This window comes from Bicyclus anynana, chromosome 18 (genome assembly GCF_947172395.1).
Source record: "Bicyclus anynana chromosome 18, ilBicAnyn1.1, whole genome shotgun sequence".
Classification (NCBI taxonomy): Eukaryota; Metazoa; Arthropoda; class Insecta; order Lepidoptera; family Nymphalidae; genus Bicyclus; species Bicyclus anynana.
In genome coordinates, this window is record NC_069100.1 from 11475671 (window position 1) to 11493223 (window position 17553).

The 17553-nt window shown below is 36.4% G+C and overlaps 1 protein-coding gene across 1 annotated transcript; it reads right to left on the bottom strand.

Annotated features, from left to right (window-relative positions):
- Nucleotides 1-914: 914 nt before the first annotated feature.
- Nucleotides 915-14569, bottom strand: LOC112050020 (probable chitinase 2). Its single transcript, XM_024088139.2, has 9 exons — nucleotides 14401-14569; nucleotides 11966-12139; nucleotides 10442-10637; nucleotides 9467-9563; nucleotides 7971-8192; nucleotides 5573-5767; nucleotides 4839-4972; nucleotides 1856-2025; nucleotides 915-1221 (listed from the first exon to the last, which is right to left on the bottom strand). The coding sequence occupies exons 1-9, from the start codon at nucleotides 14486-14488 to the stop codon at nucleotides 980-982; spliced, it is 1518 nt and encodes a 505-aa protein (XP_023943907.2). The 5' UTR covers nucleotides 14489-14569; the 3' UTR covers nucleotides 915-979.
- Between the last annotated feature and the right edge of the window lie 2984 nt (nucleotides 14570-17553).

The following is a 17553-nucleotide window of genomic DNA, read 5'->3' on the forward strand; positions in this document are numbered from 1 at the left end:
AGGACCATCAAGCAACACTATGTAAAAACCGTTAGAAGCATAGGTATAATAAATTAACACGTAACTCTTCCAAATAAGCCAGTCCATCTAATATTGCATCGCCATATCATCAGATAACATCGTAGTCGAGGGCTGATGAATAAAAAAAATCGATTGTCTGTAAAGTCGATTTACGATAGTTGAACGTGACAACGTCTTTTGGAAAATACTGATGGAATTTGCAATCATTCCATTTTTCAACAGAAAATGTTCGTTTTTCTAAAATACTGTTTATTAATCTTCATAGACCAGACTACAAGGGCCCTTACGTGTGAAAGCAAAAATTTGTAAAATGTAGGTAACCCACAATTTTTTTTTTACCTGGCTAAGCGTGTGCTCAAAAGTTGAAAACACCATACATATGTAAACGTTTGACGGCCGCGTGGCGCAGTGGGTAGTGACCCTGCTTTCTGCATCCACGGCTGTGGGTTCGATTCCCACAACTGGAAAATATTTGTGTGATGAGCATGAATGTTTTCCAGTGTCTGAGTGTATTTATACATTATATAAGTATTTATATGTAGTATATTATTGTATATTAATATTACAATATCAACTATCTTAGCACCCATAACACAAGCTACTCTGTATGCTTACTTTGGGGCTAGATAGTGATGTGTATTGTTTAAGTATATTTATTTATTAAACTAACTACTTCTTTTAAGCAAGCATATTTTTTATTTATTTTGTGAGAAATCTTAACCCTTTATTTGGGCCCCCCCACAAATTTTGATACAGGGCCTCTCCAAGGCACGCTACGCCATTGACCAGAATAAACTTTATTTCTTGTAAAAAATGTTGGCAACCCTAGAGCGAGGGAACGACACATGACGTCATCTTTTTTCGAGTGTGCGATCGACAAGTAAACACCTATGTTAAAATAATTAATATATTTATTGTTTTAAAAAGAAATTAACAACGAGTACACTTTTAATAAAAATCAGAAGCCGTAAAAGCATATTTCATTGCACGTCCTAAAACACGGAACACTGCCCTTCTCTACAAGCTTTGCTCTTTCGTCTAAAATCCGTTCGATTTCGTTGTTAACTTTTATTTCTTCTAGGGATAAGGTAATTGCTTCGTTCACTGTTCTCAACAGAGGGTAGTTTCCAAACTGTGGACTTGGTAGTTTAAGGCGGGGCTTTCCGTTAGAGATACTGTAGTATTCGGTCTGGATTTCATCTGAAATTATAAAACAGGGAATTGTATCCATTTTTTTGATTATAGTGGTGTGCAAAACCGTAGATGTTCGTATTATGAGATATTTTTTTTAAATGGTCTACGGCTTGTGATTCTGGCGTATGAGCCTAAAATATTTTAATTTTTATATCAGAAATATAATTTGAATATCTACACAATTACCTAGCCTCAACAGCTCTATGGTAATGGGAACTGATTCAACACAGAGAGATAATGGGTTTTAACCTAAAGACTTATTTTTTGGGACAGCCTGTGTAGCGTCACAGCAGCGGTTCACTCACACTTTTACAATATTTATTTAACTACCCTATAATGATTATTCTTGGTATTTCTTCTCTTTTGTTTGTTAATTATTTTTGTTCATAAATATTGTATTATGTAATAATAACCAGTGCACAGTAAAACCAACTGTGGTTTGTGTTGCACTATGGTTAGGCATAATTGAAATGTGTTTTTTGTTGAATAATAAATAAATAAATAACCCACCCACTAGAGTATCGTTGTATTGTACTCACTCCTTTCTTATTATTTGCGACAAATTGAAGCGGAACGGAATATCGTATTGGTATAATATGGCAAATATTCTAGAAGAAAATGTTTTGTTTATGATACCTACACGTATTAAAGTTTTCCAAAGCCGTTTTCAAAATAGGAACATTAGCGATTTTATTGAATCGTTCAATGAAGTCGATATACGTGTCCACCTCCTCGTCACAGCTGCCTCTGAAGTCATCTGTCGCTATACTGTATACAAAGACACCGCCGAAGCCACTGTCTATGACGTACCTGAAAAAAAAAACAAAACACCTGCAATAAAAATGCTTACCAACAACATGAATATACTATCCCAAAATTGGATTCGAAATGGCGATGATCTATTCACCTAGCGCTCGGAAATATCAGTCTCTCTTTTGTCCTAACGCAACGAAAGAGAGAGCGATATTTCGGGTTCGGCGCTATTAGCCGATTAGTCTTCACGAGATAATGGCGTAACACGTCATGTTTTTTTTAAAAGTTAGCCCTTGACTACAATCTGACCTGACGGTAAGTGATGATGCAATCTAAAGCTTTGGTCTCTTGATCGCGCACCGCAGCGGCACGCCGCAGAGATGGAAGCAGGCTCATCTCTCAAATCAACACTCCTTTAGATTTCTACACGACATCGTACTGGAAGCTGGAAGGGCATTCCATAACTTTGCAGTGCGGATCAGTAACGAAGACGGAAGAGCCGAAACGCGTCTTTGGGTCCAAGGTACTTCTATACTAATATTATAAAGCTGAAGAGTTTGTTTGTTTGTTTGATTGATTGAACGCGCTAATCTTAGGAACTACTGGACCGATTTCAAAAATTCTTTCAGTGTTCGATAGCCCATTTATCAAGGAAGGCTATAGGCTATATATTATCCCTGTATTACGCGAGTGAAACCGCGCGGCGTCAGCTAGTTTAGACTATAAGGGACATCAACTACGTATGGATGCAGACCTCTGCGATGCCTGGCAGTTCTATGGTAAAAAAGTGAAGAAGGACTTCAGCCTTTCTTGATGAATAGTGTTTACCAACAAACAAATTAAAAATGAGGGTATAAATCACTAGTCATTTCACAACTAATAATAATAATAATTAAGTAACTTGTTCTTAAAATAATAAAAATAAATTTGATTAATAAGCTTAGGACAATTAGATATTGTTAATATATTTTATACAAGCGGACGCCCGCGACTTCGTCCGCGTGAAACCATACTACTACCCCTGCCCCTACCCTACCCTACCCCTACCCTACCACGCGACGGCGAAGGAAGCTTAACAAATGGAGAAACTTCTACCGTTTTCTCAATATTTCCCTTCACTGCTCTGCTCCTATTAATCGTAGCATGATGAAAAGTATACTATAACCTGCCCAGGTGTATGAAGAATAGTTGTACCAACTTTTGTTAAAATCCGTCGAGTAGTTTTTGTTTCTATTACGAACATACCACGCGACGGAAGCATAAAAAATTGAGTAACTTCTCCCATTTTCCCAACATTTCCCTTCACTACTCTGCTCCTATTTATCATAGCGTGATGAAAAGTATACTATAACCTGCCCAAGAGTATGAAGAATTATTGTACCAAGTTTCGTTAAAATCTGTCGTGTAGTTTTTGTTTCTATAAAGAACATACAGATAGACAGACAGACAGACAGACAGACAAAAATTTTACTGATTGCATTTTTGGCATCAGTATCGACCACTAATCACCCCCTGATAGTTATTTTGGAAATATATTTCATGTACAGAATTGTCCTCTCTACAGATTTATTATAAGTATAGATATAGATAACATTTTATAAACAAACCATACATAATTTAAAATAAGTTATGAAATGACATGAGCTTTCTACCTTCATTTCTAATTTGTTTGTTGGTAAACAGTACACATCAAGAAAGTAGTATAGATCGAAAAGTTCCTGGGCGCACTCTAGGAAATAAATCTTGTAGAAAACCGACAGACAGGCGACCTTTCGACAAAGCTCAAACGTTTGCAATTTAGCATTAGTTAACTCCTCGTTACCGATGAGCCTTATAGCTCGGCGATCCACCGAGTCCAGAGTAGCTTAAATATAAATGACGGCGGGGCATACTAACTTCTGCTACTTCTGACTTGTAACTGATTCCAGTTGGGTTAAAGACGTCTTTTACAGTATACTACTACTCCCCATTCTCCGCTCGTGTCGGCTCCCAGCTAATTAACTAACAATGCAATGGCCTTACTTCTATTAACTCACCTATAAGCTTCTATATCACTACCACTATTTCACTATGGTTAACAAATGGAAGACGACTATCCATTTCAAAGACCGCGATTACAAGTGAGCCGCTAAACTAGCAGACTACAGTGGGAGCAGGGTGCCTCACTCTCTCAAGCGTACCGGTTGCGCGCCATTTTCGCGGCTACCGACACAATAGACAGAGTTGCGCGATCAACCTTTTACAGTCTTATTTATTTAAACAGTAAATAATTAAATCCCAATTACATGAAACCTGATTCTAATATTATCACAATAATGGGGATGATGACTAGGTTTGAATATATTGATTTTTATGATACATTCGGGTAAATAAGGTCAATGTTAACTGATTTATACATAAAAAGCAAAGATTGCCTGGCTATTTGCAAAATAAATAAGATTATAAAATTTCAAAATCAACTAATTTTTTTTATCGTAATTAGATGAAAATTCATACAGTTTTAGCTTCCTTACATTAAATGTGACATTGTTCAATAAATGAACTATAAACATAAATGCACAAATAACAAAGATATTAGTAATTTTGTTTGAACGCCCATACAAACCTGACGATCAGCGAGCCAACGACGTCAATAAATCGTGCTATTTAGTATGGAGCGTTTTTTAGGGATCCGCGGCAGCGCCGCAAATCTGACCCTTTAAATCCCTGTAGCTCCGAAAGTAATGATCGCAGATACCCTGTTACTTTTACAAAATTGCTTTGCTATTAGTATACTCATAATTTATATACAATTTAAAAAACTGTCATGATCCCTATTAACGTAGATTTTGCCAACCGATCAAATAACTCACTCGCCGACATATACTTACTTCACTTTGTTGGCAAAAGAGCGCGTGTTGTCATAGCTGATAAAGCGAGTGTCATCCCGCAGGTACGGCGTGACAGTCTGGTTGTGCCAGAATTGCTCCCATTCAGACGTCTTGTTCATTAGTTGCAGGCAGATCTACAAATAAAAATTATTTTCAACCCATATTTGGCTCACTGCTGACCTCGATCGATGAAGAAGAAAGATAGAAGAAGGGTTAAGCCAATAGTCGCTGGCCCAATGCGGATTGTCAGACTTCACACACGCAGAGAATTAAGAAAATTTTTTGGTATTCAGGTTTCCTCACGATGTTTTTCCTTCACCGTTTGAGACACGTGATATTTAATTTCTTAAAATGCACACAACTGAAAAGTTGGAGGCGCACCGAATCGTATTCAAACCCACACCCTCCGGAATAAAATTATTTACACAAATATAACATAATTCGTCGGTTGTGATCGCAGAACATGAAGCACTTAAGCTCTTAATATCAATGGTTTTTATGATATTCCAAAATCCTGACATACAATGATGATACATGATTATGCAATCTAAGATGGACGCGGGCTAATTTATTCGGGTGTTTCGGATTCTACACGACATCGTACCGGAACGCTAAATCGCTTGGCGGTAAGTCTGTGTCGGTAGGGTGGTAACTAGCCACGCCAAAGCCTCCCACCGGCCGTTTAAACATACAGTCTAACAAACACATTCCGCATTGTAACATTAGTACCCTACCTCATTATAACCAATGAATCCATTTTCTTTAGAGAACCGTCCGGCGAACCCTGTAGTTGTAGTCGGTGTTTTTAAAAATTCCACCTCATTGACAACACGCGTGTTGAAAGTGAAAGTCCTTCCAAACATAGGCAACCCCAGCACCAATTTGTTTGTTGTTATACCAAAAGATAAAAGGTATTTGACGGTGTATTCCTAAAATAAAAATAGAATATTATGTATATGTCACCGAGTGAATTATTTTATCAGTTAGCTAAATCTACGTTAATTATTGTAATAATATTAGAATCAGGTTTCATGGAATTGGGATTTAATTATTTACGTGACTCTCGTCCAATTGAATTGCTTTAAAATGGCGCGTAGGCGGTAGCCTGCCAATCTGTGGCCTGTTGGTTGAGTAGTTCAGTGTAATCAAGGTCTTGGAATGGATATTGAATACTCGTCTTCCATTTGTTAAATAGTAATGGTGCAGTGTTAAAATAGTGATAGTGTTTCCGAACTTCAGTGGGTGAGTTAATAGAAGTAAGGCCATTGCATTGTTAATTAATTAGCTGAGAGCCAACACCAGCTGAGAATGGGGGAGTATTAGTATACTGTAAAAGGGCCCTTTAACCCAACTGGATCAGTTACAAGTCTGACATCAGCTGGTGGCTGACTCCTTGCTCTATCATAGATAACCCTGGTTTATATGTGATGGTATCAGCGCTGTTCTTGATCAATATAGAGGGTAGAACTGTAGTTGTAAGTTAAATGGTCATTCCAATAATGACCGATAGTGTTACTTTGTGTATCTTGCCATCCTTGACTAGGGGTCTACGTTAGCGAAAAAACATTTGGGGGTCCATGAAATGAAAATGGGGGTCCACGACAGTGGATCTCAACACATACACTAATAGTACCTATTTACTTACATCATACTATCTTATATATATATTTTTATTATTAAAGCATCAGGTTCATCGTTCTCACTAAAAATGTTTACTTATTGCGTATGTTATTTTATTTATAGTTTATTTTATGTTACGTATTATGGTAAAATACATATCAGATACAAAATTTGATTTTGAGTAGTTTAAATTAAAATTCAATTAATATTAATTTTTTAACACTAAACTTCACTACAGTTAGAAATTTACAGGAAATCAATATCAGGTAAGTAGGGAGTCTACCCAACACGGAAAAACATGGCAAGGGGTCTACGACACAAAAAGTTTGGGGAACTCTGGTCTAGACTCATCTCATCGTATCGTATAACGAAATTCCCTTATCACTACTGTTAGTTTAATTACGAAAGTGCCGTTATGCTAGACCCCCCCCCCCCCAGAGCAGTGGCTTGCGTTTCATACATGCACTTAAGCGCTGCATACCCAAAGATATGGTTTGTTAAAGCTTATGAAATACAGATTTTTTCCCATTTGGCTAATTTGTCATAATAGTGCATACCCTGATCGACGACCTTATGCACGCCACTGCCCACCAGTAGACGTGATACGATTCATCCAATGACGAAAGATGTGACATATCGACAAATAGTGGTGAAATCGAAAAAAGCGCTCTTATATATTGTATCACACTAATCACACTTCACACTAATCACAATTCACTCTAATCACACTTCACACTTCACATTAATCACACTTCACACTTCACACTAATATTATAAAGGCGAAAGTTCGTGTCTAAGTGTGTAAGTGTGTCTGTAACTCTTACGCTGCAGCTACTAAAGCTGATTTGGCTGAAATTAGGAATGGATATAGATTTTACTCTGGAATAACATATAGGCTACTATTCATCCCGGAAAAATCCATGGTTCCCACGGGATTTGTGAAAAAACTGAATTCCGAGCGGACGAAGTCGCGGGCGTCCGCTAGTGGCAAATATTTATTTTTTAAATGTAAATAATGTTTCCGTAAACAGACAGAATCAAAAACATCTGACAGTGGTTTAGGATTTAACAATATCACCCTGAACTGAACCCCAACCCATATAGGAGCAGCTGGTGGATAATCTTCATTGTCCCTTCTCCTTTATATAAGGAGAAATCCTTGCATTGAGGCAAGCGGTGCGGTTAAAATCATCATCATTAATAACCCATAATCGGCTTCCTGTTGAGCACGAGTCTCCTCTCAGTATGAGAGGGGTTAGGCCTTAGTCCACCACGCAGGCCCAATGCGGATTGGCAGACTTTACACGCTACAGAATTAAAGAAAATTCTCAGGTATGCAGGTTTCCTCACGATTACTTAAAATGCACACAACTGAAAAGTTCGAATCCCACGCCCTACGCCCTCCGAATCGAAGGCAGAGGTCATATCCCCTGGGATATCACGTCTCACCGTTAATATAATGGTGGCAAATATTTAAAATAAATTTGTCATGCCTCAGGCTTGGATACTTACGATATTTAATATATCATTATCATCCATTCCTCGTAAAGGCGCGTTAGCTCCAACGAACCCTTCCCACGCCCCATGGTAGTCATACGCCATGATATGCATATAATCCAAGTAGAAGTTCAACTGAACGAGATCGTACAGATCATTCATCTTGCTATCCATGTATCCAGTTCTCAAAGTGGCTGTTAGAAGCTTGCGGTTCGGTTCGAAGGCTTCATTTAATTCCTGTAATATTTTTTTAAATTGAGAAACGTTTTTTTTTTATTCTTTACAAGTTAGCCCTTGAGTGATGATGCAATCTAAGATGGAAGCGGGCTAACTTGTTAAGAGGAGGATGAAAATCCACACCCCTTTCGGTTTCTACACGGCATCGTACCGGCAAATCGCAGGGCGGTACGTCTTTGGCGGTAGGGTGGTAACTAGCTACGGCGGAAGCCTCCCACCAGCCAGACCTAGACCAATTAAGAAAATCTCAATCGGCCCAGCCGGGGATCGAACCCAGGACCTCCGTCTTGTAAATCCACCGCGCATACCACTGCGCCACGGAGGCCGTCAAAACGTAAGCTAACTTATCCTACTACGAGTACCTATGTCCTATAATTATATTTATCCTAATAATACAAATCATGCCCACGTGAGCAAAAATGGTGGCAAAAAATACTAGCTGTAAGACGGCGTAGCAAGTCCAGGCAAACCAGGGTAAAATAATGCGGAAAAATAGTTTTTGGCACTGCATTCCTGTAATTGTAATTATGAAAGTTCAAATAGACGCTTTCTGATTATTAATTGGACTCTAGTATACTTGCAAAAACATTTGCTTAAAACATTTGCTTAAAACATTTGCTTAGTCGAGGTTACTACACCATCGATGAGTTCCTTAATGATAAAGTTGCTTGGAGGCCGTTGGATCAGCTCCCACCTTCACACAGGAAGTAAAACTATAAGAAATTGTAATGTTGTCATCAATTGTAATTATAATATTATTGTATGTTTTTTTTTAAAAGAGCTACTGTTGAGTTTCTTGCCGGTTTCTTCTCAGCAGAATCTGCCTTCGGAACCGGTGGTAGAATCTTTAGTCAACTGACGTATCACAAGTGCTTGTATACTGAGCCTACTTGAAATAAATGAATTTTTGATTTTTTTTGCAATAGTAGACAATGCTTTACATAATGTACCATTATGGAGCCAACGGCACTTACACAATCAGTATTTTGTAAGTGCCTGTGCCTGAAATTATATAATTGCCTGGTAACTACACCAGCACCATGCCATTCAGACCGATGCTAATCAGCAATGCTGCTTAACAGCGGAAAAAAATATGGCAGTACTTTCTCGAAATAAGAAGAGATAATTTCTCTAGAATTTAGAAAGTCCTAAAGCAAACAAGCTAAACTTAATCAGATTGGGTTCATACGAGTATAATCAAGGTGTAAAACTCAGGTGTTTATGTCATAGCAATCTCATCTTTTAAGCATAATTGTTAGATAAAATTAACTAACTTTAACTAGTAGCAGTAAATTTTTTCTATCGTCCGGTTTTCCACCCCTTTGCGTCGGGCAATCCCAAAAAATATCCAAACCGTCCAATTTGTGGACTCTGAAATATGCAAAATTGTTTATTTATTTGTAAATATTTTATTAAAAGTATGTATGAGCTCTCCATATATTATTCTTTACACGTCTTTTGTTTCAATGTTATGGCACGTTATGGTTAAATGCAAACACAAATTGCTGATGTTACAATGTGATAATAAAAAATCAATTTAATACATATAAACCGTAAATAGTAAACAGAAATCGTATTTTGCAAGCAAATGAGTTATTTTCTATAAGGCGTGATCTAAATATTTACCAAAATGCACTAAAATTAACTGTAAGTTGAGGTTATAGGCGTGTAATTGCAACAGACCAGTCTAATTACGCCCCTTGAAAAAAATTCATTATGTCCATGGGTATTAAGAAACTAGGAACCTCATGCAAAATCATATACTTTAAAAAAAAAGGACAATTTAATAATTGATCATAAGGTTCTTGGTTAGAGTCCTGGGTTAGCCTGTGAAAATTGGCTGTTGCTAATGTTGTGTCTAATTCAAAAATAAGCTAAGCTACAGTGACTGTACCATTATTTTGTGGTAGAGGAAACACCTTGGGCAGGTCCCAGGACTTGTGGCCTTGGGTGTAGGTTTAAAGGATCCGTCTAGAATGCATTAACACTCACCTTTCCTGTCCGACATGTTCTCCATGACCATACTAAACATTTTCTGATTTTATGATAAACAATAATTTCCTACTAACAACACGACACAAAACATAATTGCACAAAATCGCGACTGGCAGCGTAGACACCGTCACGCTGCCAGTCTAACAAACAACTGAGCTCAAGTCATCAAATACCCTCTTATTTATGCCAATACTGATAACTGCCCTCCACAAAAACATATATATTGTAAGAATCTATTCATAATACCAACTTACTCCAGAAAATTAACAACACTCGTAACAAAAATTTTTCTCCTTTTCGGATCGGCAACCATATTGGAATATTTGATGGACCCTTCGTTCCAACCTCCTATGCCAACTGATACCTTCATATATGGATTCTTCTTCTTTAACTCCACTGCATGTTTCAAGCCACCTAGCCCATAATTTACTTCTAAATCTTGCCAAGGATCTGAAAATATTTTTGAAAAATGGTCAACATGGATCCTTTCGGCGTCTGTGTTTCCTGACCTTATTAAACACCTTCAAAGCAATAGTGAATAGGCATATTCTAGGCAAGGGAGCTTTTCATCAGGTATCATTATTGTAGTCAAGCGCAAGTCTATATTACATTTAAAAAAATTATCAAGTAGGTATGCCCTTAGGCAGTTACCTATTTGATGGACTTTTATGTGCCCATTTTTGTTGACAGCACATAATAATTTCACTGATGTAATTAAGTTTCATAGATGTAATTAAGTTTCATAGATGTATTGTGCAAAAACATAAGAACTTCATTGGTCCGATAAAGTTTTACAGACGATAGGTATCGTGCAAGATCTTTCTTCAGAACCTCATTGATCTTATAAAGTTTTATAGAAATCTTAATGCAAAATCTTAATTGAATCAACTTATGACTTTCATTGATCTTACAAAGTTTCATTCACGTATTGTGCAAGATTAAGAAGTTGGAACAACGAACTTAATTGATCTGTATAAAGTTTTTTTTTTTTTTTAACAAATAAGTATACTTAAACAATACACATCACTATCTAGCAAAGTAAGAATACAGAGTAGCTTGTGTTATGGGTGCTAAGATAGTTGATATTATAATATTAATATACAATTATATACTACATATATACATTATATAAATACTTATATAATGTATAAATACACACAGACACTGGAAAACACCCATGCTCATCACACAAATATTTTCCAGTTGTGGGAATCGAACCCACGGCCGTGGATGCAGGAAGCAGGGTCACTACTCACTGCGCCACGCGGCCAGTTTAGATGTATCGTACAAAATCTTTGTTGTATCAACAAGTTAGGCGTGTTAAAAAAAGTTCTCATAGCGTCAGATCACAGGCAAGATTTTGTTAGGCTTGAATCAAGAAATGTGATCATGATAACTCTTAACAAGATCATCATTATCAACCCATATTCGGCTCACTGCTGAGCTCGAGTCTCCTCTCAAAATGAGAGGGGTTAGGCCAATAGTCCACCACGCTGGCCCAATGCGGATTAGCAGACTTCACACACGCAGAGAATTGAGAAAATTTTCTGGTATGCAGGTTTCCTTACGATGTTTTCCTTCACCGTTTGAGACACGTGATATTTAATTTCTTAAAATGCACACAACTCAAAAGTTAGAACGCACGCCCTCCGTTATCGGAAGTCAGAGGTCCTATCCACTGGGCTATTACGGCTTTTTTTCTTAACAAGATATTCAATAATTTTTTCTCAATATGCGGATCAAACAACTTATAACTTCTTTATTACTGCATCTCTTACCAATACTCCTGATCTTGTTCGAGTTCTCGTCCAGACCGACGAAGGCGTAGATGAGATGAGTGCAGAGGGACGGCTCTGTGTCGAAGATGTCAAACTTGCCATCCCCCTCTCGGTATGCTGCCCATCGTGTTAGATAGCACACTATAACTTTGTCGTGTGTGAAGGACTTCGGGACTGGAAAGCATTATATATTTTTATAACACATTTGCTCGTAAAGTATCGCTTATTTCACCAATTTCAATATCGTAATGTATCTCATTACGCACATGTGCCGTAATGTAACATAAAACCTTTGTTATCCGCCAAAAAACGAACGGTACTTTTTTAAATCTTGGCAAAGAGTGTTTGTCAGAAAAGTGCCCAACATTTTATGAATAAAATTAAGTTAAGCCATTTAATTCTAAAGCCAAATAATATTAATAATTTTGACAATAAATGCCAACCAGGAAAACATGCAAAGATGCAAATTAGTTTTCAGAAAGTGTTTTCAACGTCGTATGACATACGTGCGCTATCATAATTACAACCTCTGCTTCCTATAGCTCTCGCCAAGGCTCGAGCTACAACATCGCCTTGGCTGTAATTTTGAACTTATCGAACTATTACATAATGTACTATTACAGTGGCATTTAGACTATTATTAGAGACTAGAGTATGTAAGAGAGCTTGTCCAGGAACCTCTTTATTGTAGTAGGTGTGTGGTTCTCAATAAAGAGGTCCTAGGTTCGAATCGATGGCTTCCGTGGCGCAGTGGTATGCGCGGTGGATTTACAAGACGGAGGTCCTGGATTCTATCGTCGGCTGGGCCGATTGATGTTTTTTTAATTTATCCAGGTCCTGCTGGTGGGAGGCTTAGTTACCACCCTACGGCAAAGACCTGTGCCTCCTAACAAATAAGCTCGCTTCCATCTTAGATTACAACATCATCTGTATTGAAAATGTACCTAATCATATAATTTTTAGGCTTATTTGTTTGAGAGTTTGGCGCTTTGTTCGCCTGAATTTCGACGTGCTAGTAACATATCTAGTAGTATAAAATCTTTGTTTGTGGGCACATATTAATTTATGTTTGTTGGTAGGTACGTTCAGGTAATTATAATATTAATAATTCTTCTCAGAATGTTATTATAAATGTAGAATGTAGATGTATCACAAAACAACATTATTTTCCTTGTTATATATCGATTAATGTTGTTATTTATTGGACATTTATTATTATATACCACCAACAAATAATCTTCAGGCTTATCAAAAAGCCAGTGACTCTTTTAATGGCGTATATAAATCTACACTAATAATATATATTATTATGAGGTAAATTTTCTGCATTTGTGAGACTGTAGGGATAAACTGAACCAAATTACGAAATTCTATAATGAATAGGAAGCCACGTAATTTGTGTGTGTTATGACACTCACAGATAACGTGGCTTTCTATTCATTAAAGAATTTTCTAGATATATTTTATCAAAGGCAATATTTTATCTCGTATTCCAAAGGGAACGATAAGTACGCGAGTGAAACCGTGGGGCGTCTGGTAGTTTTATATAAAGAAATCTTGGATAATAAAAAGTGTATCGAAATACATACAGTTGATACGTGCTCGAACAAACGGAACTATCATCTAAGTCATTATGATAATGGAAAATCAGGAAAAAACGTGATACCTATAGGTACCTACTCGTATATTTCTATACTCTACTTACATTATGTAGGTATATACTTATGTATGTAGGGATATATAAATAGGTTTTAAACTTCCTGAACACGCAACTCGACATTGTAGACAATATTTAGGTATTATTTGTTGAAATAACTTTCGTTGATTACAATGCGACTAAATGAAATTAAGATAATTAGCCACTATTTTCCGCCTCAGTTACAACTCGCTACCTAGTATAAAATCTTTGATCATGGAAATTGTAAAAGGGTTTGAAAATATTATTTTGATTCGGATTCATAATCTCGATCTGTGTTTATGATTAATATAGATAAAAGATTTATATTTACTAACTGTAAAATATGCAATGAAATCCCTTTAAAACAAATCAAATCAAACTTTTGGTACGGGGTCATCCATCCAAGTCGAAAACAGATCAAAACTGACCCTAATTAAGTAATGTAATACTAGAAATGTTGGTTACTTCATCATTATCATCACATTCGGCTCACTGCTGAGTCTCCTCTCAGCATGAGAGTGGTTAGGCCAATGGTCCACCACGCTGGCCCAATGCGGATTGGCAGACTTCACACACGCAGACAATTAAGAGAATTCTCTGGTATGCAGGTTTTTCACACGATGTTTTCCTTCACCGTTTGAAGCACGTGCTATTTAAATTCTTAAAATGCACTTAACTGAAAAGTTGCAGGTGCATACCCCGACCATTAGTTACTTACCTACATATAAATGCTTTCAAATAACATTTTTGTCATTACCTGATGCGTATGTAACTTGGCTTTGAGCTTGAAATGATTGCAATACAACCGCGACAACACACACATAAATCCATATAAGTATTTCCATTTTACTCTACATACACAATTATAACGTAAAAACACACTTAGGTTCGTAATCGCTCCGCGGCGCTTGATCGCAAACTGGTTAAGTAAACAAGACGATTGAGAATTTATAAATATCTATTTAATGTATACTAGCTTTTGATGCATCTTCTTTCATATTTTTTTTATTTACTCTCATTTATTTATCTTGTTTATAAAATTATTAACAATGTTAATATAAAAATATAATACAAAACACTATTAAAAATTTATAAAAAAAATAAACCCTCCCGGTGCGGGACATTTGAGTGCCCAAGCAACCGGTGTTCAGGGCTCCAGAGTGAGTAACCTCCTTACAATACAAATAAAAACGGCAAAGACCCACTAAAAAAACCCCAAATACTTGCCTAAATTTATTATAAATTATTATTTAACAGGTCTCAAATCGTAAGTTTCGATTAGATCTTTTAAAAATCGGGTCAAAATTGTTACTTATTTTTTCTATAATAAATATCCCGGAAATGGGTTTCCACCATAAGTGAAAAACCCCATGTGAAACCCCTCGCCTATACCAGAACGTCGACCACACACACTAGGAATACGTCATACAATGCGCTTATGCGCCAGTCAAGTGACGTAAGTGGTAACATCATCTACCCCGTGGCGTTCACAAGGATTTTAGATAGGGTAAGCACTATACATACTAACTGTACAAAATGGAAAAATCCTAATGAGTACTCAGGGTAGGTACTGCATTTTGGCTTTTATAAGTGCATTGCGTGTGCCTGTAATTCCAATAACCTTCATATTATCTATGGTTGGGGAACCTATAATTTCATCGAAAACCATAACCTTCATGGTTTTTATAAATAAATAAATAAATTATAGGCACATCTAAAACTAACTAAATATTTAGATAGTTTAGATCACTTTAGTTTTCATCATAATCATATCAGCCGATGGACGTCCACTGCAGGACATAGGCCTTTTGTAGGGACTTCCAAAATCAAAAAATCAAAAATTTCAAGTAGGCTCAGTTTACAAGCACTTTTGACACGTCAGTTGACATTTGTAAAGATTCTACCACCGCTTCGGAAGACAGGTTCTGCTGAGAAGATACCGGCAAGAAACTCAACAGTTGCTCTTTTAAAATGAAAAAGTCATACAGTAATTATAATTTACAATTGATAACAATTACTGTTTACATTTCTTATAGTTTTAATTCCTGTGTGAAGGTGGAAGCTGATCCAACGACATCACGATACTGAGCCACCTGCATCCAGCGAATCCCTGCGACTTGCTTGATGTCGTCAGTCGACCTGGTGGGGGGTCGGCCAACACTGCGTTTTAGATTTAGAAGAAGAAGAAATATACTTTATTGTACATTAAAAACAAAAATAAACAATAACTTATAATAACACTTAGAAACTAATGTACAAATGGCGGTCTTATCGCTAAAGAGCGATCTCTTCCAGACAACCACTGTGGAAGAGAAAAAAAAACGTAAGCACCGATTCGGGTATACGCACACAAAAATAAGAAAAGTTAAGTAATTTAAATACATAAATATTAAGCAATAATACATAATAATAATACAAAGACTATACTTAACTACATCATACATATATACAAAGAAATACATATATACATACATACATACATACATACATACATACATACAAACATACACACATACATACATACATGAAAACCTGCAAAACATAAAAACAAGACGGCATCTAAGGGAAGACAAAAGAAAAATAATTAAACAAAATAATTCAAAAATAATAATAAATAAAAAATAAAACATACACATACAAGCGTAATTTGGATTAATAAGTTAAATTAAAAGATCAGGGAGGAAAAAAGTGCATGTTTACCAGCCGTTTGAAAGAGGTTAGAGATTGGGCACGCCGAGTGTCTAAGGGCAATGAATTCCAGAGCCGAGCAGCTTTAACAGAAAAAGATTTAGAATAGAAGGAAGTATTATGGGAAGGAATTTTCAAGATTAGGTTGTCCTCGGAGCGAAGGGAGCGACAGTGAGTATCACTTAAAAAGCTAAAACGCTCTTTTAAATAAATCGGAGTCGTAGGATTAAACAGGACATTATACAAAAAAGACAGAATGTGAGTATTCCTGCGAAGGCGGATCGAGGGCCACTTGAGTTTTTCGCGAAATTCGGAAACATGGTCATATTTGCGAAGTCCAAATATGAATCTTATACAAACATTCTGAATGCGCTCAAGTTTATCCAGTAATTCTTCACTCAAATTTAGATAACAAGTGTCCGCGTAATCGAGAATTGGTAACAGGAGAGATTGTGCAAGCGCAATTTTAGTAGATTTAGATAATGTAAATAGTTATAAATTAACAATTTTCAGGATTTTTCCTACCCCACTTAAGTGGGATAAGGTGTGGTAGGTATAAAGATTCTAAGCGTGTTATAAAGTAATTTAAAATTTTCGCACAAAGACAGACAAATAATTTATTATTATTTATAATATACATAGTTTATTATTTATCAATTTGTTGTAAATAAATGACAATAACAATTAATTTTATTATTTAGTCATTACGCATTATCGACAACTATACTAAACAGCTGCTAATTAGTACTTGGAATTATTATAATTAAGTACCTCGTTAGATAAATTTTATAGTTATATTTTGACCCAGTTAACAATAACAATAACAAAATAGGTACGATAAATATTATCACTTTTTTATAGAGCCTACGTCAGAACTCGAACGGGAGAGAACCTATTCCGATAACTTAAAAAAAAAACAATTCCTTGAAAAAAAAAGCTTTTTGTATTGCAACGATTAACCGTGGTATTTCGTGTGGCAGAAAGAAAAACTCAAAGCAAATCCCAAGAATACTAGGAACATTGTTTTGAACCCGATCCCACTTTTTTTAGTCTTTACAAGTTTGCCCTTAACGACAATCTCATCTGATGGTAAGCAATGATGCAATCTAAGATAAAAGCGGGCTCACTTGTTAGGAGGAGGATGAAAATCCACCCCTTTCGGTTTCTACACGGCATTGTACCGGAATGCTAAACGCTTGGTGGTACGTCTTTGCCTGTAGGG

Excerpts from the sequence above, each read along its gene's own strand:
- LOC112050020 (XM_024088139.2), bottom strand. The coding sequence starts at position 14,488 with ATGGAAATACTTATATGGATTTATGTGTGTGTTGTCGCGGTTGTATTG. Across the intron at positions 12,140-14,400 it reads CCAAGTTACATACGCATCAG|TCCCGAAGTCCTTCACACAC; the intron begins GTAATGACAAAA and ends AATGCTTTCCAG. Across the intron at positions 2,026-4,838 it reads TCTTTTGCCAACAAAGTGAA|GTACGTCATAGACAGTGGCT; the intron begins GTAAGTATATGT and ends TTTTTTTTTCAG.